The sequence below is a fragment of the Oxyura jamaicensis genome, chromosome 8, assembly GCF_011077185.1.
Source record: "Oxyura jamaicensis isolate SHBP4307 breed ruddy duck chromosome 8, BPBGC_Ojam_1.0, whole genome shotgun sequence".
NCBI classification, from domain to species: domain Eukaryota; kingdom Metazoa; phylum Chordata; class Aves; order Anseriformes; family Anatidae; genus Oxyura; species Oxyura jamaicensis.
The window spans coordinates 358,115-381,994 of record NC_048900.1 but is presented as its reverse complement, the minus strand read 5'-3'; the positions used below and the strand labels follow the sequence as shown (position 1 = coordinate 381,994).

At 34.7% G+C, this 23,880-nt stretch overlaps 1 protein-coding gene across 11 annotated transcripts in view; it reads left to right on the top strand.

The window, feature by feature from the left end:
* Positions 1–23,570, top strand: part of ZNF644 (zinc finger protein 644) — a 76,768-nt gene extending 53,198 nt beyond the window's left edge. For 5 of the 11 annotated variants that reach the window (XM_035332591.1, XM_035332590.1, XM_035332592.1 and 2 more), the window contains 7 exons: positions 4,377–4,449; positions 5,116–7,144; positions 7,571–8,126; positions 8,295–8,900; positions 11,489–11,611; positions 18,833–18,935; positions 19,405–23,570. In XM_035332591.1, the coding sequence (XP_035188482.1) occupies positions 5,147–7,144; positions 7,571–8,126; positions 8,295–8,900; positions 11,489–11,611; positions 18,833–18,935; positions 19,405–19,597 (3,579 nt within the window). In that variant the 5' untranslated portion in view covers positions 4,377–4,449; positions 5,116–5,146 and the 3' untranslated portion in view covers positions 19,598–23,570. Of the gene's footprint in view, positions 1–4,376; positions 4,450–5,115; positions 7,145–7,570; positions 8,127–8,294; positions 8,901–9,159; positions 11,458–11,488; positions 11,612–18,832; positions 18,936–19,404 lie in introns of those variants that run through there. The other 6 variants (XM_035332594.1, XM_035332596.1, XM_035332595.1 and 3 more) reach the window with 3 other exon arrangements.
* The last annotated feature ends 310 nt before the right edge of the window (positions 23,571–23,880 follow it).

The following is a 23,880-nucleotide window of genomic DNA, read 5'->3' as shown; positions in this document are numbered from 1 at the left end:
ACTCATTCTAGACCAGAAATCAAGTTTCTAAAAGCCTGATGGTTTTTAAAGAAACATTTTTTCTATTTTATAAACAATTTTTGAAGAAGTTTCATGTAAATGAGTGTCACGAAAATTAGTGTTTTTGATGTTCCTGAGTATAATGAATAGACAGGTTTTTTTTGTACGTTGATGGGTTAGTGGAATACCATCTTACTTTTCCTTGAAGATCTGAACTTGATAGTTTCTCATCATGAAGAAACTTCTTTTGCCTTGGTTGCGTTTTAGTTCCTAAAAACGTTGTAGATTTTAATGTCTTTGTGTTGGCTGATTCTGAATCCTAAAAACTAGTAAATAAATTACTCCTAAGAAACTAATTATACTTTCTGATTATTCTGCATCATTAATGTTTTGGATTTCTTGCAATACAGGGAAAATCTTATAATTTCATTTTTTTCCACCTGATACCTTGAAGTATTTTTGACATTAATGTCAGACTTTGCATTGAGGTTGGTTGCATGTGTTTGAGAGTAGAAATAATTTAGAAATCTAAAGCAACGTGTGATCAGATGAGAAATAAATCAGATAGTTGAATTGGTTTCTAACTGAGTCAGTATTAACAAAAAATACAGAAAAGTATGTTTGAGATCAGTTTAATCTCTATACATTCTGGTAGTCAACAAGAGAGGTAAATGGTAGTTTGTATTGTTAAGACTTGCAGTGCTACTGTAAGAATTAGAATTAACATTTCTGTCTCAAATCTGAGACTTCCACACACAGTAGCAGTTCTGAGTTTGACTCACAGGCTATGCAGGAAACCTTTTATTTGTGGTAAGGCTGTCTAGCTATTAAAAGCAGGTGGGGAATTTTCCATTCCTGAGCAATGACATTTATATCTTTTTTCAATTCTATTGATCTTTTGCAAGCTCCTGGAGAGAATTGTGTGTGATTTACTCCTGTATAATTGTAAATTTCTCTTTGGTGAACTTTTTCCATAGCAATATGACATCTTGGTGAATTTCATTTTGAATTTTACATTTTGGTTTACATAATTTCTTGTTCCTACCTTTTTAAGGAATTGGGAGCAATTTGTGCAATTTAAAAAGAAATTTTAAAACGCATAGCAGGTTGTAGTATTGTCGTTACTGTGGATGGTAGTAACTTTTGTATTCTTAGTTTTGTGTTGGTGTATTTTCTTGCTGCTTTGAAAATTATCCAATATGGGAGTCACATTAGCTATGAGAACTTTGATGTTTGTGTTTTCATGTAAACATTGGAATTGGAAAAGTTTACACGCATGCTTGTGTGTAGAGTAGTTCTGTAACAGAAATTGACAAACATCTAGCTATAACTGCTAGTAGGCGACAGCATAACACACTTAGTGTTGCAGTGTAAGCTTTAATGAACTAGTATTGCATGAAGGCATGCAATTTGGTGTGTGACACTACTGCATAGCAAAGGTTGTCATTATGAAACAAGAACCTGGAAATGTCATAAACCTACTTCTAATAAATACAATTAATAACATACATAGAACAGTGGAATTAAGTACATTCCTATCAAAAAGAATTCTTAATGAACATAAAGTGGACAGCATAGATCCGATGACAGGAAGGTTGCATCTTATCTGAATTACTGAGTGACCTGGGAAGCTTGCTGAGAGGGATTACCGAATAATTATGTTAATATGCAATTATCACCTCATTTTTTCTGTAGTAACCTCAAGTTGTAGTGTAGTAAGGGTGTTATAGCAAGTGCTGATAGTTTGCAAAAATACTGATGTTCAAGATTTTTGAGACAATAAGATTAGCTTAAGGCATTTAAATGACGATCTGTCAGTTTGGAGACAGATCTGACCTTACATTTTTTTTAACGCTTAAAGTATCTGGCCACAGGCAGTCATATCTGCAAAACTCATTATGATTTGAAACTGATATTTTATGATGAAAAACAATATTTTAAAAATTATTATGTAAATTTAAAAGTAGTTAATTAAGTCAGGGTGGAAGTTAGCTAAATAAATGATTGGTTGGGTTTTACTCTTGAACATGAAATAATTCCACTATAATAAACAATGTATCATGTAAATTAAAAATAATTGTTTACTGTGTGACAGTGATTCCAGGTTTAGCTAAAATAATTGAATAGAATTTGGCCTTTTAGATAAAGTGTTTCAATAGTATGAGCCTGGAATTGTGTATGCTTGCATAGGCTTTTTGAGCATTGCTCTTCCGCACTTAGCTCCAATGTATATTGAACTATGTGCTTAAATTAAAAAAAAATAACTGTATGGTGTTTGCCCTGGTATAACAAACACTATTTGTGATATTAAATTTCAAGTTTAAACTTGAAGTTTATTTTTTCAACTACACTAAGGATTTATTTACCATGCATTTTGAGAGAATTAATATTGTGTGCATCTGTGATGTGGTACAGAAAACAGTACTTACAAAACAGTGATGGAAATATGCAAAGAATATTGTATAGCCTTGATTAAATGTTAGTTGCTACAGTATTTGATTTTCTATCTTCCTTATTTTTTCCTCCCAACATGTTCAGGTTTAGGTAGTGTTTCAGTTTGGGTGGTAGGCTTCCTGAATGTGGTACAAGTTATTGATTTCCTCAAAAATGATGGTATTGTGTGGAATCGTTGCTACTGAGTAATTTTCTACACATGTATTGGATGTGGCTCACTATTATCACAATGCTCTAAATTACTGTTACTTAAGAATATATTTTGTTTTCTTTAGTACCACACTGGTATAACTACTTCATGTTGTCCTGTGCATATAACAGTGAATTGTACCACCCTGATAGCTGAGGAAAAAAAGGTAATTAGCAGAAAATTATTAAAATGTAACAGTGATATTATCAGTATGATAAGCATTTCAGGCTTAATTCAAAGCCTGAAATCTATAGGGACAGCTGTATTAACATAGAAGTCTTCTAATCAGATCCATATGGAATAGTTCACAATCTCCATAAATACACAGTATGGAAACGAGTCTCTTATATGATTGCACGATGTAATGTTTCTTGTTCATTATAGTTTTGAAAGGACTCTAAAGTTCGAGTTGGTTGTGTGGTGCCCTATCTACCTTGTTTTAGCTCAAGCTTTAACACTAATACTTAAAGTCAGCATATGTTTTTTTTTTGGATGTGGAGCAACATGGTTTTGTCTTCATCACATAAACCTGCAAAGTTTTCAGGAGCCATTCTGATAATTAAGGTTGCAATCTGCAAGCAGGCACAATGTTCTCAGTTTGCCTCCCTGCTGTTCAGGGGGTACCAATGAGGTTGCTTTAAATGGGAAGCGTCTGTTCTTCCTCTGAACCCCTAACACCAGAACAGATGGGTGGAACTTGGAACATGGAAGGTTTTACCTCAGAGGTGGTAACAGTGAAGCCACTCATTAACGCTGAATTTACCACTTCGTTAGTGACATTGCTTCCTGTTGAGAAAAGATAATACAGGCTCTCAAATTGACTGAGCATACATTTGTCTACTGTAGTAGCAAAATGGGGAAAATGAAAATGCATTATCTTGCAGGCAAAACTGACTTAGTATATTTCTTCTAAACTTTTTGTGAACATTTTTATACTCCATTGCTAATATTATATGAAGCTTACCCTATTCATTGATAAAATCATTGGAGTAGTTGTGCATCCTTGGAGCTTTCCCTCCTTTAAATTTCGCTTTACTGATTTTTAGTGTGGTTTGCACAAAGCATTTCTAACTTGTGTATGTGATGTAAAGACACCTGCTGGGTGGTGCATTATCACCATTTTAGAGTGAAAACTTTTAATATTATCTTATTAGAGGTCTTTATTGCGGTAGAAACTGACTCACCTGAAAACAGCAAAGAAATTCAGAAGTCTAAGAAATGGGAAGATGAATGTGGCCTTTCTAGTAGAACATTTGCATAAGGGCATGTTATAACTAATATAATAAAATAGCGTTGTTTCTTATATATTAAATATTTATTACACAGCTGATACAGAATAAAACCATATTTCTAAATTGGGTAATTCAGTAATTGGGTAGCAAAGAAAACAATGTTTAAACTTCTTGTAATAAGTTCTTTCCATTATATTTGTACTCCAAATGCAGTTTATTTTTTCTTCTAAATGGTTTAAAAAAAAAGTCACGGCATATTAAGGTTTGTTTCTTACAAACTTTTAGGAGATGAAATTATTTTACTTTTGTCTTTTTGCTGATTTGAAACAAAACAAGTACAGTAGCAGAGAACTTCCATTAAGTGATGGCTAGCTTTGAATTGTGTAGATAACTGTCATGAGTTTAGAATTACTATTAATTTTTCAATTCAACGTCATTTTAATGTGTGATGTAAAAAGATTTAAATGGTGTCCTTTAAGCAGCTTGTTTTCTCTCCTTAGGAAAAAAGGATGTCAAGCGTGGTCTTCCTTGATTTCAATGAAGGACCATTTCAGGGAGACATGGATATTTGTTGTGAGTTATAACGTTTTAATTCAAAGAGTCTAGGTAATGACTCCTTTTAGCACAACTCTAATTTGATTAACTCTAGTTTGATTCTTTGCTGTTTCCATCAGTAATCATATGTTCAAAACTGGGCTAGTTATGTGTTTTCTCAATTAATACCAAAGTAAACACTCTACAAGCTTGTGTGTATCATGATGTCAGTTGTATACAAGCACATTGAAAAAAGTGATACCTTGAGATATGTAAAGATTAGTTTATTTCCTAGGTGTGAAATGGAAGGATGGTTTAAAAAAAATTACTCTAGTCACTAGAATGACTAGCAGATGTCTAGATAGCTATTACTGCTAACTTGTTTTGCCTATAGAAAGCAACTAAAAGATAAATTCTATAATGTATTTGCACAATTTTTGTTAATTGTATTTTTTTCCGTCTTGCTTGTAGGTGTTTGGTATTTTTGTAGGTAATGTAGCATAGCAAAAAATGTATAGTTTTTGATTACTTCATTTATTAATTTTAAACATTTCTTGAATGTCTTAAGCTTGTAAAAAATGCATATTCTTATTTAGAACTTATTTTTTCTGATTGCAGTGTGAAGAAGGCTGTTCCTGGAAAAAGTTGTAAATTAAAATTGACACTTATTTCTGTGATTGCCTGATTTTTTTCTTTTTTTTTTAGTCTAAATGTGCTTAATGGACAGACCAGCAACATGGATGACTTAAATACTGAAGTCACTGGTGCTAAAGAAGAAGAAGAAATTCTGTGTGATGATAATTTCATATCTGAGGAAGAAGGTGGCATTCCTATATCACAAGAGAGCGACACGTCATTTCAGAAAAACAATACACTGACTCTGCCTGAGGAGCTATCAAGGGACAGATCTGAAAAAGCCTTAAGTGGAGGCCAGACTTCTCTATTTATACACACTGGTGCTCCTACTGTTTCTAGTGAAAACTTTATCTTGTCTAGAGGAACTGCTGTTAATGGACCAGTTTCACACTCCACCTCAACTAAGACTTCCATTATGAATAAAACCACTGGACAGCCTGTAGGTCATCATACAGATTCCTGCTCAACTTTGACAGTGGTTCAAGACCTTCAGCTGCCTGCAAAGAGTACAACACAAAAATCAAATCAGCACCAAGTTTTATTTTTGTTACCTGATGTAGCACATGCTAAGAACATGACTCATTCCATTAAAAATCTACCTACCTCTGCTTCAATTGGTTGTGATTTACAGAAATCAGTAGGTAATAGTGTAGATAGCACTTTAGTAGGCCAAGTAGAAGTTTGTGAGGATGATAAAAATTTACTGGTAAAAGATGATTGTGTTGATACGTTAACAGGCATTTCCTCAGGTACAGGCGATTTCAGATCGGGATGTGATCCCAGCTGGGATCCACAAAAAGAGTTTATACAGTTTCTTATGACAAATGAAGAAACAATAGAGAAGTCTCCAATTCACTGTAAAGTAGGTTTAGAAAAAAAAAGAAAAAGAAAAATGGATGTTAGTAAAATAACACGCTATACTGAAGACTGTTTTGGTGATACCAGTTATATTCCTAGTAAATCAAAACTGCGAAGTGTTGACTTCTTAGAACAAAATGAAGAGCTACAAATGGTAGAACCACACAAATATTCATTGAGTAAAGTAAAGCCTGAATCCCCAGATGAAGAGCTGGAAGCTGTTGATGCTATCCAACAACTCATTTATAGTCCCACTGGTAGCTGTGCAGAAGATGCTTCTCCTGTTCACACTAGCACTTTTCTTTCCAACACTTTAAAAAATAAATGTGAACAGAATGATTCTGAATCACCATCTACTTTCAGTACTGATGAACCATCATTTTATCCCTGTACAAAGTGCAATGTGAATTTTAGGGAGAAGAAACATCTGCATAGGCATATGATGTACCATTTAGATGGGAACAGCCATTTCCGACATCTCAATGTCCCAAGGCCCTATGCATGTAGGGAATGTGGAAGGACATTTCGAGATCGTAATTCACTTCTTAAACATATGATAATTCACCAGGAAAGAAGGCAGAAACTGATGGAAGAAATCCGTGAGCTTAAAGAACTTCAGGATGAGGGTAGGAGTGCACGGTTACAGTGCCCCCAATGTGTATTTGGTACTAATTGTCCCAAAACATTTGTGCAGCATGCAAAGACCCATGAAAAAGATAAAAGATATTATTGCTGTGAGGAATGCAATTTCATGGCTGTGACAGAAAATGAACTTGAATGCCATCGAGGGATTGCTCATGGAGCAGTAGTCAAATGTTCCATTATTGGTAGTGACATGTCCCAGAGGAAATCACAGAAAAAGGCATCCATGAAAGATCCATATTTAGGATCCTCAAAAAAGTCATCAACGTACATGTGTAAGATGTGTCCATTTACAACTTCGGCTAGAAGCATTTTAAAAAAACACATGGAATACCTGCATCCAACATCTTGCATCGATCACTTTGGTAGCCATCTTAGACTAGAAAAGAGGAAAGGTAGCATTATAGAAGAATCTTTAGATTTTGGTAGCAGGACAAAACAGTTGATGAAACAATCTTCTACGTTTCCAAAGAACTCAGTTTTAAAACAGGATGTAAAAAGATCTTTTGGCTCTACTTCACAGTCCAGTAACTTCACCAAACTTCACAAGAGACCCTACAGGATACAGAAGGCCCGGAAAAGTGTTTCACAGTCATCTGTAAGTGTGTGCAAACTAAATTCTACAAACAAGACCTTTTTGATTAGAAATAGCATTGACCAGAAACCTAAATCTTTTCATCAAACAGCAAAGCAGAAAGCTAGTGTCAAAACAAGTAGTAGTTATTTATATAGACACAAATATGAAAACTACAGGATGATTAAAAAATCTAGTGACTCTTATCCTTTGCATTTAAAAAAGGAAGAGTCCAACTCTGTCAGTTCTTTACGTAGAAGTCCCCATAATAATTGTTTTGTCATGGATTCAAATAATCTTGATTGCAAAAGGGCAAAAGGCTATAAAGGTCGTAGGCATGTAGCTGTAAAAAGAGTAGTTAAAGAATCCAAGAGGGAAGGCTCTGTTACAGGAAATGATTTGGATTGCTATCCAGATTTTCTGCATAAAATGACTGTTGTTGTTTTACAGAAACCTAACTCTGCTGTAAAAAAAGACAGCTATGAAACGGAAGATGAAAGTTCATGGGATAATGTTGAACTATGTGATTACACTACACAGTCTGTGGAGGACGAATCTTACAGTGATATTAATCAGGAGCATGTAAGCCTATTCCCCATATTCAAAGGTAAAATGGAAGATCATGAAGCTGTTGATAAATCTTCGCTTACTTATGAGCAGAATGATGGCTTTTATTTTGAATATTATGAAGATACTGAGGGTAGTAACTTCCTCCATGAGCTGCATGATCCTCAGAATTTAGAAAATGTAGGATCAGCATTGCCAAAACATAATTCAATTTTCCATTGGACTGATTTGTCACTTGAAAAGAAGTCCTGCCCATACTGCCCAGCAACCTTTGAAACAGGTGTTGGATTGTCCAATCATGTCAGAGGGCATCTTCACAGAGCTGGATTGAGCTATGAAGCCCGTCATGTTGTTTCACCAGAACAGATAGCAACGAGTGACAAAATGCAACATTTTAAAAGAACTGGAACAGGAACTCCTGTTAAGCGTGTTAGAAAAGGTATGTTTCTTTTTTTTATTTAATTTGGGTGTGAATTAGCGGGGACAAAGGATGCTAAGTTGAACAACAAACAAGACTTGCTTCATTTTGTTGTAAAGCCTGTTCTTGTGATTTGCTATAGTAATATTTAAAAATTGTCAAAGTACATGAAAATTATTTTCTTTATAGCAATTGAGAAATCTGAAACTTCCTCTGAGCATACGTGTCAGCTCTGTGGAGGCTGGTTTGATACTAAAATTGGATTGTCAAATCATGTGCGAGGACACCTGAAGAGGCTTGGCAAAACCAAGTGGGATGCTCACAAGTCTCCGATCTGTGTTCTGAATGAGATGATGCAAAATGAAGAGAAGTATGAAAAAATTCTAAAGGCTTTGAATAGTCGACGCATTATTCCCAGACCCTTTGTTGCTCAGAAATTTGCATCAAATGATGACTTTTTATCTCAGAATGTTATACCTCTTGAAGCATACCATAATGGCCTAAAGACTGAGGATACATCTGTGTCTGCATCGGAGGAAGAAGGGCTGAGTTTCCTAAATGAATGTGATGAAACAAAAGCAGTACTACATGATGAAAAAAAAAATCAGTCACTTACACTGATAGAACTTCTGAAAAATAAAAGGTTAGGAGAAGAAAGGAATCCTGATATTTCTCCTCAAAAGATTCATAATCAAACAGCGAGAAAGAGGTTTGTTCAGAAATGTGTTCTTCCATTAAATGAAGACAGTCCATTGATGTATCAGCCACAAAAAATGGACTTGACTATGCAGTCAGGTAAGATGATGTTTCTCGCTGTCTTGACACTTCCAAAGAATCCATTAATTGACAGAAAACATAACGTGTACATAGTACTTTGGAGGGGGATTCTGTTCATTTAATTTTTGTTTCAGTTCCAGAGGATGCTGACTCTGAAAGGTAGCACAGCAGATTTTTCTTGCATGTTTTTTCTTAAGTGAATATTCAGCAGCACTGAGTTGGTTGTTGTTGTTTTTTTTTTTTTTGTTTTTTTTTTTTTTTTCTGCATGGAATGTAGTTCCTTTTTTGCATATGTTTGAGCTTACCAATCCAAAGTGGGCACAAAGTGAACCTCAGTAAGGAAGAAGACACATCCTAGACGAACAATAAGTTGAGGTATTTGGCAGACTTAACAGTTCTGAAATGTTTGGGCTTAGACCCTGTTTCTGGGCTTTAAAACTGCTGGTTTGCAAACTAGTTCATTTAAGCGTTCGAGACTTGTGCAAAGCAGCGTTTGTTCAAACCGACAGAATTGTTAATGACATTTTAAGCACATAATATTTCAAGCTGATTAATGTCTACTGACTAATTTTAGTGTTTTAGGCAAACATACTCTTGCACCATAGATTAATTCTTGTTTGGTTTAAAATCATGGCTGCTGGGGGAAACTCATGCTTGCTTAGGGCCTGTCTACCCTGAGTGAAGATGTGTGCTAGTTTGATCTTTGTTGGAATACAGCTGTAGCTAGCAGGGTTCTAATATGCAGCCCCTGACTGATATGGACAAAGATGTCCCCATCTGCTGAGAATTGTGCTAATGAAACAATTCTATAATCAACTTTCTAGACGATCTATACTAATACGTTCATTTTTTTAGAATGATGTTTTTGATTGTCAGAGCTATTTCTAGTCTTGAGGAATTCTTGTAGGATCCTTTTTAATGTGTATGTAGAGCTTGCATTTTTATATTTCTTATCTGGACAACGCCTTATAATGCTGCAGGATTCTTGAAACTGAGGAGTAAGATCTTAGTTTTATACCCATTACTTTTTTGGTTCTTTTGGTTTTCTCGTTATTACCCAGTGTAGGGTAGTAAAACTGGCACTGCATAGTACGTTTTCACCTATACTCTTGTCTTCCTTTAAAGAAATAACAAGTCCAGTGTGCTCAGAAGTTCTTTTAGGAAACTATGAAAGTGTGACAATCAATTTCTTAACAAAGGTGGCTTTCTAAAATGACAGAGGTGGAACAGAATTACCTTTAATGTCTTCTGGATGTATGTGGTTGTCCTTTAAGACAGGAGGTTGTTTGATAAAGGAAATGTGTCTTTGACAGGCTTAATTATTTGAAAAACAGTGCTAAAGGAGTAGCTTGCCAAACCTGACAGTGTGTATTACTTTCTGTTTAATATTTACTGTTGAATACTAGGTAGAACCTGTTCGGTTGTGATGAACAACCAGGTAAAAATAAACGTGCTTCCCTAATACTAACAGTTATGAATGGGGCCCTATAGTTATCTGTGGCTGAGGTAACGGAATTTGACAACTAACAAATGCACTGTGCCAGTTGAGTTAATGAGAAAATATTTAACATCAAGTTGAAATACTCTAGATTTTCCTAAAAAGGCAAATCTTTCTAATCCTGGTTTTAGAGTGAAAGTTTTTGTGTTTTTTTTTTTTTTTGCCAACCAGATATTCTTCTTCTGTAACTTGCCTGAAAAAACAGCATGTCTTCTCGGGGCTGCTGGAGAACAGGATTCTTTCTTTCCTGCAAACTGAGGCTTTCCAGTTGGATAGATGTAGCTTTTTTATTATTATTTGTTCTTTTAATGATTTATCAGTAGAGAACTGGAAACATTAGTTGACCAAAACACTATATCTTGGGTAAAATAAATGGAGAACATGATGGTAAAATCGAGCAAGGGATAAGTTATAGTGATTTCTTTGTCTGGTAAGTGAGGAGTTCAGTATTATTTCACTTTCACTGTTTTCCTGTGATAAGTAGCATGTTGCTTTGTTTATTACTTATTTAGCACAGAGATTTTAGCAAAAAACTTTAAATCATTAACTTTCATTATTGATTGCGCATCTAAAGTAATTGAATAGAAAATGCACTGAACAAATGTTTTGTTTAACAGCTGTTCAGTGATGTGTTTTACCACCTCTCTCTCTAAGCCTTCAGCAGCAGCCTAATTTAGTGTTGAGCCTTTTAGTCTTATGGGTTTTAATTACCACTTTGTCAACTATACTTTTAAAATTCTCTTTATTGGAAATGTTGCAAGCTCTGAAATTTCTGAACAGAATTGTGCTATTCAAATTGTAGGGTTGTATTTTGTGAATAGAGCTTCATAATGTGGAGATTTGTAGGAATTTGATATTAGGTATTAAATGCAGAGTAGCCTAATGGGTTCAAGTTGCCTTCTTTCTGTTCAAATAACAAGGTTTGGCTTAAAGTACTACATGGAAAACTAATAATGGTTAACTTCGATCCTTCTATTATACTAAAGAATCGCGTCAATGTAGTGAATATATTTTAAACCATCTTTATTACAGAAAACTTTTTACAACTCTTTGAGAATTTCATTTTTTTGAAGAGAGAACTGGATTATAGTTTTCTTTTGAATGATAGGTATGCCTGTGAAGCTTAGAACGTGTGTGCATTGCAATACGACGTTTACAAGTGCTGTTAGCCTGTCCAACCACTTACGCGCTTATGCACGAAAGAAGAGTGCTGGACTTTTGACTGGGACAGGTATGTTTTGTTACAGATGTAAAAGCAAGTCTGTCTATGATACATTTTCCTCATCAGACTAGACAAAAGCATATGTTAATTCAAAATAATTTTGAAGCTTCTGTTGGTAAAAAAAAAAAAAAAAAAAGCCCTAAAACTTCAGCAACTTTTAAACAAAGGTATGTTGCTGTTGTCCACTCTCATGTCTGATTTTCATTCTTACTCATTTTGGATCCAACACTTAAGGTATGTAAGCAAAACTAAGAGATGTTCATATAAATCCATTCTCCCACAATATCACAACTTCCAAACCAGCTAGTTGGGCATCTAACAAAGTGTTTATAAGTACTTCAAAAATTAAACAACAAAAAAATGTAATTATATTACATATAATTACTAAGAATACTGTAGCTAAAATAGGAGAAACAAGTAGTTTTCCAGCTTGTATATTTCTAACAACATAATATATGTAGCTGGTTTCATTTTTTGTTTGGCTCACAAACCAATCATGGAGTGATTGACAATGGATTGAGTGTAGTACATCGTTTGGCACTGCTATTAATGCTTTTTTTTATTAAAACATGCTTATATTGAAATTCCTCTACTATTCCATATTTTGACTCTTTTCCAGAGACCTTCAGTTTTCTTGGCTGTAGGCAAATTCCCAAGTTTACTTGAAGTATTGCTAAGATTAGTGGGACTTTTTATGGTCAGCAGCAAGTTCAGGAGCAGGGATGGAATATAGTGAGGAAAACTTCAAGATATGAAGTTTGAAATACAAAGTAATTTAGAAGGGCAACCATCAGTTTTCTGTGTCAACAAGCACAGATTTACATAATACTGGAAAAAATATACCTTTTTTTATCTGTAGACATAATTCATTATGCTACATATAATAAAAAATAGGTTCAGGCCTTCTCTGCAGAAGCCTAAAAGAAATATTTAAATATATTTACACATTGAGCCAGTCGATGCCTGATCTTGTTATGCTAAGTTAATGCTATAACAAAGTAGATTTAGTAGAATAAAAACATTAGATGCAATAACATCCATTTTGTTGTAGAGTATGCTTTTAGTTAGTGATTCTGAAAGTTTTCATATTTACACAATAGAAAGACGATGATAGTGGACTTCATTTTACCACTGCTGTGATTTGATGCTTTGATTAGCCCTGTGGTAAGTTATTTTGCTTATATACCTACCAGTGAAATATTTTTCAGTAACTATATATTTAAATGGCATATCAAAATTAACAGTTATTAAATGGAGGGAGACACTGTGGCAAAGAGGATAGTACACAGACTGGATCCTGGACAAGATCCTTGTACCTCAGCTTCTTTTTCACTAAATAAAAAATGTGAATGTAGCTTGTAAAGATGCTTTGAAGGTGTTTTGTTGTTTTGTGTTTTTTTTTTTTTTTTTTTTTTTGTTAAGGAACACTCAGCTAGCTTAGTAGTAGCATACTCCTCAGAGCAGCTGATGTTTCTTAAAAAGAACTTAAAAGTTCTGGGTGTTGTTTTATCATTGGATCTAGAAGTTTGTTTAAAATGAGGTTAGAAACGGAACTTAAAAAAATAAAACCAACAAAGAAACATACTTCTGATCTCAGAAGCTAGACCTGAGCTAGATAAATAGCCTGTGCCATGCAGATGAAGGCATTTTACTGAAATAGGGGATTTAAGGGGAGACCTGTTAGAGCTGTAATATTATGCAACCAATCTGTTCATTTAGTCATTACTGTTAAAACTTTTGTAACCTCGCAAAGCTTGTAAATTTGACAGTTTTCTCCTTGACTTTTCATTTTAGTAAGTTCAATGCAAGTCTGATAGACCAGAAAATACACTTTTAGGCACTGGTTTTATCTGATAATCCACCTTATAGTGTTTTTTTTTTTTAGGAGACATCTTAAATGCAAGATTTCACTAGCACACACTACTTTTAAGTTTGCTGTGCGTGTTGTGCTTGGGGAGATCACAATTTTTAAAAAATTAAAAATGGTTGCAGTTGAGAGCAATTCAGAGAGGGCTTCAATTTGGAACCTCTATGGATACAGTGAGAATACATTTATACAGGTTCCTTTTTCCTGTTTTCACAAAGCCTTTCTTAAATCTTCTCAAGCAAACAGAACCACTCTAAAGGAATCGCGTTGGCTTAATGTTTATCTCTGTTTCTTGCTATAATTAAAAATTGTTTGTAAACATGACTGTTGCAGTTCTTTCATGATTTAATAATTGTTAGGGAAGCTGTCTAGGTGTTAGAGAAATAACAGTATTTTATACGAGTCACCAAAGTGAGAGTTGTTCCAGGGCCACATTAGCATATGTGCTAGTCTTATACTTCAATTTTTCATTTTGCCTGCATGTTTTCAATATTGACTATCATACTGCCTTTCTAGCAGATGCTCTGCTTCATCAGAATCAGTATTTTGATTGCACTTACTTGAGTGTTACCTTTTTTTTTGAATGCAACTTGACATTTTTAGTTACATAATACAAAATAGTTGCATAATAGTAAATTTTGGGAATGGACTCAAAAAAAAAAAAGTGGCTAGAAAGTTCAAGATTACTGTTTGTTGGTAGTTTGTGCCTATCCAACACATAGCTAGCTACCTGACTAGATTCATTTGTATGGTTACTGGCTTTTGTATTAGTGATTACATGATGGTCTTTGGATGTCTTGACTAGAGCAGTGTTTTTTTGTTATGAGGACCGATTTTGAACAATGTAATGACTTAATCTCTTATTTTGAATAGATGCTAATTTTCTTTTATAATGGATTTGATGAGTAGCTACCCATTTGTGTTTCTCAGAGCATGTGTCAAACTGACTTTTTTACGATTATCTCTAGAGTATCAGACTTATGCAAAATTTTCAAAATGCATCTTTCCCTTCTTGGTGCAGTTGGATATCCAGCTTCCTTCCTTTTCTTCTTTCCAGACTTATATTTCCTCCCTGAAGTCTCCTGATTCTCTCACACCTTGGCTTTTTACATCTTCTCTTTGATGACTCTTCTCACATACTCAGTTGCTTCTTACCAGCTGTCATCTTCTGGGAATCATCACTCTCTTCTTCTTTGGTCTCTGTTTCTGTAGATGGAGACCACTTTTTCAGAAGTTTGGGAGAGAATAATAATATACAATGAAGGAGTCTGACCTTTGAGCCAGTAGTGTGACTGAATTCCTGTGGCCACTCCATTTCCAAATATTCGAATATTGCATTGGCAAAATTGTAGCTTCAGGAAGTTTTCTAGAGAAGCATGTGCAACCACAGTAGAGGTCTGAGATCTGGCTTTGTATGTCTTCATTCTGTGCTGTTACAATTACATCTGATCAACCCACACGGTGGGCTAATTTGGTAGCATCACATAAAGTCTTTCAGGGACCACATTACTGGAGTTAAAAAATAAATAAATATACAACAGTTTTTTTTAAAAAAAAAAAAAAAAAAGACTGTCAGTTGCATTTTACTCTTCAGTAATGATGAGACAAAATAGAAAATGATTGAATTTGACAAATTAGTGAATAAATATGCAAGAAATATATTTTACTTCTTAATTGGCCATGTTTTAAAATGGTTAATTAGACCCATTTATATATGCATTTATTCAACTTGTGTTAAGTTTACATCCACTATGACAGAAGTAATTAAGTCTTAATAAGGACCTAACTTCAGTTTACCTGAAATGAACGGTGTTTTACTTAAGGGATATTAAGAAGTCGAGAGTATAAAGTAGCATAGATGGGGTTTGGTTTTGAAGTTCAGACCAAATGTCATGGGATGAAGGACCTCTGTTTTATGATTTTGGTAATTTATATTTTTCTGGGCACGCTCATTATAGTCTAATATCTCCATCTGTTTGTAGGTTGTGATAAGGTATCACAGATGCAGTAGTTTTTTACACATAGCCTTTTTTATGTAGCATGTTTTTCTAAACAGTATGATTTTAAATTGAACATGAGTGCCTCGAGGTTACTCCAAAGTTTCATTATCTTCAGTTTTAAATGAGTTGTTTGTCATGTTGTATCAGAGTTTTGATGAAGCAGTATAACTTGATGTCTGCAAAAAGCTTTTGGAAACAGCAGGTGGACAAATATGAAGGAAGGAGACCTGTAAAGAGAATTGGGCTTTTATGGAGAATGCAGGATGATAGTTCTGGTAGCTGTGTTAGCCACAAAGTAGGCAAAAGGATAGGTAGTTCCTGCCTGTCTTTGGAAGTTTGTTGCAAGTGTGGTCTGAATATCCATGCATCTTGCAAGAGCTAAGTTATCTTTGGTCTCTTCCTGAAAGTGGTAAAAACTTTTTGTTGAGGTTATCTGTTGTTACACTAAAGGCATAGGAAGAGTTTTGGTCAGAACCTAGCTATGCTTTGTTATGGATGATACAATGGTAAGCCTTATTTCATGCTTGCAAACATCTGTAAGCATTGTTCCAAAAGAGTGTGTAAGCAAGTGTGACCATGTAACTTCATTTAAACTTGTTGTCTGGATGGACAAAAGTGGAATTAATGTGGCTGTCAAAAGATATGCATTATCAAAGACAATACAAATCTTTGATAACTGGTGTTGGAAATACAGTTTCAATAAACTTTACCCAGAACTTATGCTTTTTCCTCACTTTGCTACTTTAGTGGAATAACTTCAAAATGTAGTTGCGTTGCTTTGCGCTCCCTAAAATGTAAAGGAATATATTCACTATGTCGTAAGACAAAGGGAACAAAAAAAATACCCCTTGCAGAACACAGGTTTGGTATTTTTTGTATTTTGTAACTGCTTCTTGCTGTGCAAATGTTCTGCTTCCAGTCTTGTCTAAATCACTTGAAGAATACATTGAGTGCTCTGACTTCTTCTTGATGACTCATGTTATTTTCTGCTCATTGTTTTGTGATTTCTCTATCTAGAGCATCCGTGGCAAATAGCTTAGAGAAGATGTCCATAGTTTTTTGCTTTGTTTTCATATTGTTCTTGGGAAAAATGTACTTTTCAAGGAAGTAGAAACTACCTCTGTTCATATATTATGATAGTTTCTGTTCATCTGTGTTGCTGTCCATTTGATTATATAGGTGTTCTGAGTTTTTTTTTTTTCCTAGAAGGTTATATGAATGTTTGAGACTATTCAGGATTCTGTTACAGAAAACTAAATAAAGTCTAATAAGAATGTGAAGGCTCTCTGAAAATGCTTGGGATACGTGTGAGTAGCATCAAAATTCTTGATGGGATTGAATGTCTTAAATTTGCTAGTATGAAGAAAATGAGCTAGTTCTTGTTTCAAATACTTGTGGGCTTCGCTAGGAGGAGTCTACTGTCTGTTTGTTTTACTCATTTGTATCAACTGACATCAGCTAAGAGACATCAGGTGCAACTTGGATGTGTTTGCATTCAGATAAGACTATGACTTTGTTTCCTCCCTACCCCTGATGTTCTGCAAAATCAGAAGTAGCAAAGCTTTTGCTATAGTAACTGCTTCAGATAAGTCTCCCCTCATACAAGTAATTTTCTTTAGAGAACTGGTGTCTAGGTTTCAGTATTTTGTCTGCTTACATTTCTGGTGATGTTACTGGTGTTGCAGTATGTGAAATATTAATACTACTTAATAATTCCTTAAGTTTTTGAAGATAGTTAGCTTTATTCCTTCCAAATTATATGAAGGATATCCTTTGGTGAGAGCATGAAAACGGTAAGAACGCCTTACCTGTAGAATTCTTCAGAAGTTATCTTGGCCATTTCTCTCTCTGTTACTGGCTTTATATTGAGACTGCTTTCCTTGATACTATCAGAAAAAAACATTGTTCAGGCTCATCTTCATAATGATGGCTTCGTCCAGGATCTGAAGGAATTTTCTTTAGGTTGGTGTCTGCTTTCTACTTGTTTGAGGTCTGGTTAGTTCTCTGGTTCCTTCAAGCCTCCAGAAATCATTCTAATTTTTCAACGTACTGTTAAAATCTTGAATCTGCAGATGGAAGTAGAAAATGATAGCTGTGTCTAAAAGTTTAAAGTTAACAGGGTTAAAGCCATGTTTGAGAGGTACTCCTTAGGTGGAGAAAAATGAAGGATGCAATCAAGACGTATTTCTTCGAATCACCATGTTATGTCGCACAGATGATGTCTTATGCTTCAGAATGCCTAGTGGTTTATTCTTCTATTTTCTGCTACGTGAGCCAAAACTTAGACAAGCTTAAAAACTTCTGTATATTACTGTTAATACGTCTTAGAGCATATATCTTTTTGGTATCAATACCAGTTGTTACTGTCCTTCATGTTTCTGTGTAGTTTAAGCATCAGTGTCTTGTGTTTTGGAGTATGTCTAGATCCACTTCTCAGTTTGAGCAGTCCCAAACTTCTTGTCTTTCTTGATCTTTATCAGCTGTTTTCATCATAACAATATTAACGCAGTTTAATCCCCACATCCCCCAACTCTGGCAGCTTCCTAGAATCTCCAGGTTTTGGTACAGATTCCTGATGCATCTGTTTATGGGAGGTATAGGCAGACCTTCTTAGTGCTAATTGAACCTGTTTTCTATGTGCTTCCTCTTCACACATGTTACTGTCAAATAAGGTTTCGAACAGACAATATAAAGAATGGCCTTGACATCCCTGTTGATTGTTCTAATGCCATCCATCTCCATCTCAAAAGGATTGATAAATAGTTTTCACAAGATGCTTTAGAGTTCAGGCAGGAGTGAGGAGGAAGCTTCGTTTGAAATTCTTAGTACAGTATATAAAAAGACAAACTTTTTTTCTTTGTTGAAAACAAATGACAACTGTTCTGTTCAAACTAGAAGTTCTTGATTGTGGTAGCTGAAAGCTACAGCTTTGTGAAGATGCGGCATGGTTGAACATGGTGTTATGATGTTATTTGAATTACAAAACAAGTTCCAGGATTTTGACAGTGTTTTATGAATGAAAGGATATTTCCAATGGTGCTTTGTTTCTGTGCAATTCCACAATAAGTTAGCAGGTGCCTGCTGGTACTAAAACAACAGTTTAATGCTGAATGTCAATTATCTAGTCTTTAAAAGAGCAAGTGCTGTGCTTTTTTTTTAAAATGTGTCAGATGTTTTACCAGTAAATTTTTTCAGAGCACACAATAATTGCTGTGTAATGATGTTATAATTAAATGTACAATAACAAGGAGGTAGATGTCTTTTCACCACTTCTTTAGGGGATATGTATTGAATATCTATCTCTGTTTGGTTTAACACTGACTGAAATATCACTTTCACATGTGGAAATTTCTCTCTTCTTAGCTTTAGACTGTAAGCAAAAGAAGTCAAGGTCAAGATCTGGAAGCAAGAAAAAAATGCTGCCGTTACCTCATAGTGCTGATGAAGTTTACATACTCAGATGCAGGTACATAGGGTTATTTTAATTGAAAGAAAATGTTCTGAAGAGCTTACTAATTTTAGTTATAGAAACATTTAAGATTGTTGTGTAGTGTGTGTGTGATGAAATTGAATAAGGGCGGGAGGGAAAGTAGTTGATTATTTTCATTAATTTAGACAAGAGGATTTGAATTAGTTGTGCTTAGTTATTAGATTGCCAACTCCTGTTTCTCTAGCTAAAATCATACTGATCATGTTTGAGTAGTATTCTGTTCTTCAAAAGAAACCCTAAGAGATTGTTATTGCTAGTATTACAAATGTAAGAGTATAAGTTGTATGAACCACAATGTTTTGTGTTCGTGATTACTATAAGTGGACACAATTATTAGTTTTTAGCTAAAATATGTAGAAGCAGGCTTTGAGAAAAATTAAGACTTTTGATAATTTTTCAGTAATGCTAGATATATCTGGGTGGAATAATTTTAATATTTGTGTAGGTTTTGTGGTCTGGTCTTTCGAGGACCTTTGTCTGTTCAAGAAGACTGGATAAAGCACTTGCAGCGACACATTGTCAACGCAAATCTTCCAAGGACTGGAGCTGGCATGGTTGAAGTCACATCACTACTTAAAAAACCTGCTTCAATTACTGAAACTTCATTTTCTTTACTGATGGCAGAAGCAGCATCATAGAACAAGGAAACATTTTTAAATTGGAATTGGATGTAAATTTGAAATATTTCGTCATTTTTTAAAATAAATCGTTACACTAAATTATGTTTATAAATCCTAAAGACAAAAATAGAGGAAGTGGATTACAGTAACATCAAAATAAATTGAATACTTAACAGTTACAGTAAGTAGTCTTTATATTTTATATAGGGTGGAAGATGTGTTTTTAAGGTTTATGTTTTTGTCAGTTACTGTGTTCACTATCAATACAAGACCATTACATGTATGGCAGCCATTTTTAAATCGTTGCACATGGGTACTTAAGACGGATTTTAATAAAAACAAAGAAACCATGTTCTCTGCAGTGTTACCCAAATCAAGGCTCTGTTTATTCCAAAAAGAATTACATAGTAAAATAAGATATTATATTTTGTTGGTATGTATGTAGTGTTTTGTATAATACCGAGAACTGCTAATACAATTTACTCAACTTAGGGCATTAAATACCATGTACTTCATAGTTCAAGAGACTGTTTCATTCAAATAGGGCAATTAGTACTCTATCTAGGTGTGTGTTTTTTTTAAATTACATGAGGCTTTTTGTACTAAAAAGTGGAGGGAAACTTGTTTAAACAAATTTCTAAGATAAATATGTACATAATACTGGAAATTTGTGGTAAGGAAATATTCTTTACTTCAGTTGCATTTCTCACTGACAACAAAGTGGTGCATCCATGCTACCTCCTACTTGTCAACGAAGATGGTATTTACCCTTATGTTTTTGTATCATAATAGATTCAATCCAACTTTCTTTATTACAAAGCATCTTTTTGTTAACAAGTTTGTTTCTTTATGATGATTTACTTAAAGTCTGACATGCTTACAGAAGTTTGCCTCTCTACTATTTTATTTAACACCGTAGAAATGTACTAATAAGCATTGCTCACTACACGGTTAGAGTAGACTTTTCATTTATAATTCTGTTTAAAAGATTGATCATATTAGAAAATTTGAACACAGATGGAAATGTTTCTACATATGAAGAGAATGTTTACAACTTAAATTTTAGAGCTTGTTTTGGATGTGATTATATGTATGAAAACTGTAACACTATGCTCATGCTAAGGACCTACTTACAGAATTACTGAAATAAATGTGCTGTGAGGATGGAAATATGGTGCAGGTGTCTTGGTCATGCTGAATTGTGTTTGTTCATTCAAACTGTCTTCAGAACATGATTTTTGTTTAAATCATAAGTCAGATTCCTCTACAAATCAATTTTGTATGCAAGTAACATTTCATTTTACTCATATAGGGTAACTAATACTGTAGTTAAGCCAAGGATATGCATTGATATTTTCTTTATATGTAAATAAAGTTAAAAGCAGTTAAAACAAGAGGAGTATTTTGGTAGAGTATATACATACCTCACTGCCAGTGAAATTGCTTTCCTATGGTATATCTCCTTACCAGAAAAATCTCTAAATAAAAAGGTTTAAAGAAAATCTAAATGTCTATAATGTGAAGCATTTATTTGCATTGTGTGAATTAAGTTTGTGAAACTGATTTGTCTTGCTTGAGATTAAAATATTCTCATGATTTTAAGTAAAAATACATTTACTTGCAATAAAATGACTTGTTCAGATGCATTACATTTGATTGGTGGAAAATATGAATAAATGTCTGTCTTCCTGTATGTGTGCAGTTAACACAAAAGGCTTGTTAACATTCTGATAAAATAGATGAGCTAAAAATAAACAGTTGTGCAGGATGGTGCCCGGAGACAAGGGCGTCCTATCTATTAAGGTTATCATTAAATTAGTACTATTAGGTGTTTTACTGTGAAAGTTCCTGCAGGTAACATAAGCATTATTGTCCAAATGTATTCCTACTGTTTTTAATCAGAAAGCACACATCAGTACCTCTAAAGGCTGGAGATAAAATTACGTTTGAGATTTCAGGAAAGATAACTAGGATGTTAAAAGTGTATTGCAGACAAATTATGTGTATACAGTCTAAGTAAAAAATTCTAAATTTGTGCATGATTGTGGACTTTTTTTAATATGCTGTGAAAGTTGGAAGATTTACAGCAACATGTTGTTAAAGCAGAGAATAGAGGGAAGTGATCAGATCATCTTGAATGTTTATAATGCTTTAATAGAGTGGTTGTTTACTCATCACCAAAAAAGGTGCCTGTGAGCACCATATTCTATGGCTGTTCAACATGAAAAAATTGGTTAAGTGCAAAATATATCTAACGTTAAGGATGTTTATAAGGCAAAGCCATACCATGCAGAATTTAGCAGTAGCAAAAAAAATAAACTAGGTTTATAATAGTAAACCTAGTTAACTTTATTTAATTCTTTAAGCCCCAATAGTGAACTATTTTGTTGTAACACCAAAAATGTAAAGTTGTGCCTGAAAAGTGGGGAGCTCTGGTCCTGGCCAGTTTCCAAAATGATGCTCTTAGGTTAGGAGCAGCTGTTTTCAGTGGCAGGCTTTCTGAGTGCGAGTGTTGGAGCTGCCCAGGTAGTTAGCTGTGTGTTTTTTGTTAATGCTCCTGCCCTGCTTGCATCAGGACCTTGCCAGTAGAGTTTGAAATATATAGAGAGAAGTCCTAGAAGTCCTCTGATTATTAAATTAATTGTATATTTAGCTGATATGGACTTGAATGATTTTTTTTTTTTAAAGCCACTTTAAGCTTTCTTTAGCTTCTAGACTTCAAGGGGAGCTATTTGTTTTCTTGGTTTCTGTTGCTTGGAAATGCACATCTTTTGTTGATAGGAGATAAACCCATCTTAACAGAATTAGGAAGGTTCTAATTAAGTGGGTAGAGGAGAGAGTTGATTAAGCCAGTCACTTTATTGTACATATCTCATGTTTTGAGATGTGTGGCACACGTACACCTTGGAATCAATAACTGAGTCTTACTGTCTTTGTTTCTCTGCTAGGTTAGAGAGAGTCTATGGCAGTCTGTGCTAAAGAGCTGGACTTCTGAAATTGCACGTGTAAGCATGAGTGTGCCTTTGTTCACCTTGGCTGTATTGCTTCAGACTAAAGACTGCAGTGGTTTAGTGATTTTGTGGTTGTTCAGTTGGTTTTGGTTCCTTATCACAATCTTCCATGGTTCTGGAGTTGCACTTCTCTTCCAGTACCTACCCTACTTTCTGGTAAAGCTCTTTCAAGTATCAGCCTCTGGAAAATTATGAAAATTTTCACAATGCCAGGAAACTGTAAAAGTCCAATCCCACACTTTGTAAGATGACTGCCTGTATATTCTAGTCCCAGTGCTATTTCATTCATTTAAAAGAGCTTTGTGTAGGACTTTGGAATTGTGATTTTGGAGTAACTGCCTAACGGTAGTGTGGCTAGGCTGTATGCATGGAAAACTGGATATGGAGGCTGGTGGGTAGTAAAACATCCCTGGGCATTCCGTCCTGTTTGCCATGTGCTGCTTCATATGGAGTGTGCGACTCCTTTTAGGTGGTCTGCACCCACAAGCTGATGCAGTCCAGCTCTGCCTGGAGATTAAACTTATTTGCTTGGGGCTCACCTTACCCCTCAAGTGGTGTTAGGGTTGAGTTGATGATTCTTCCTTATGGGAGAAAAAGCATATAGAAGACAATGCTACTGGGGAGTGAGAGCACCTAATGTGCCACAGACAGGGATTTTAACAGTTGGCATTTATGTCCTTGGCCAGACTTTTCGTGTTTGAGCTATGTGCCTGCTTAAACTCCTACCTTTTCAGTCATGCTCAGGAAAACCACCAAGGTCTCAGAGGTAAGTGCATCACAGGAAGAACGTGAATCATGAACTGAGGCTCAGAGATGTGCATACATCTGAAGCTTGGAGATGTCAGCTTCACAAGACTGTTCCTACAAAGCTATTTTGAAATGAATACTTTTTCTGGCCCCATTCTAGATTATCCTGCATGTCAGTAATACTTTAAAAGGGTTACTCATTAATTAAATCTACCCGATTTAGAAAATCTACAGAAAAAAAAATGGCGGAAAATATGTGGAAAAATTATCAATGAATAACAAATACTTGTTTTTCCCTAAAACAAAGGGGCTGTGAAAGGAGTCTCTTCTCTTAAGCAATACCATTAATGAACATCACTTTTTATCACAGTGGTTAGCATCCCAGATACTAAAACATCAGTTTCATATTCTACAATCAGTTTATATAGTCTTGAATTTGTTTTGTTTTGTTTTTTAAAAAAAGCTTCTGTTTAGGTCAGAATTTATTTAAAAAGGCTGAGTTCAGATATTTCAATCTGCCATGCTTTGTAGGTGCTGTTGCCT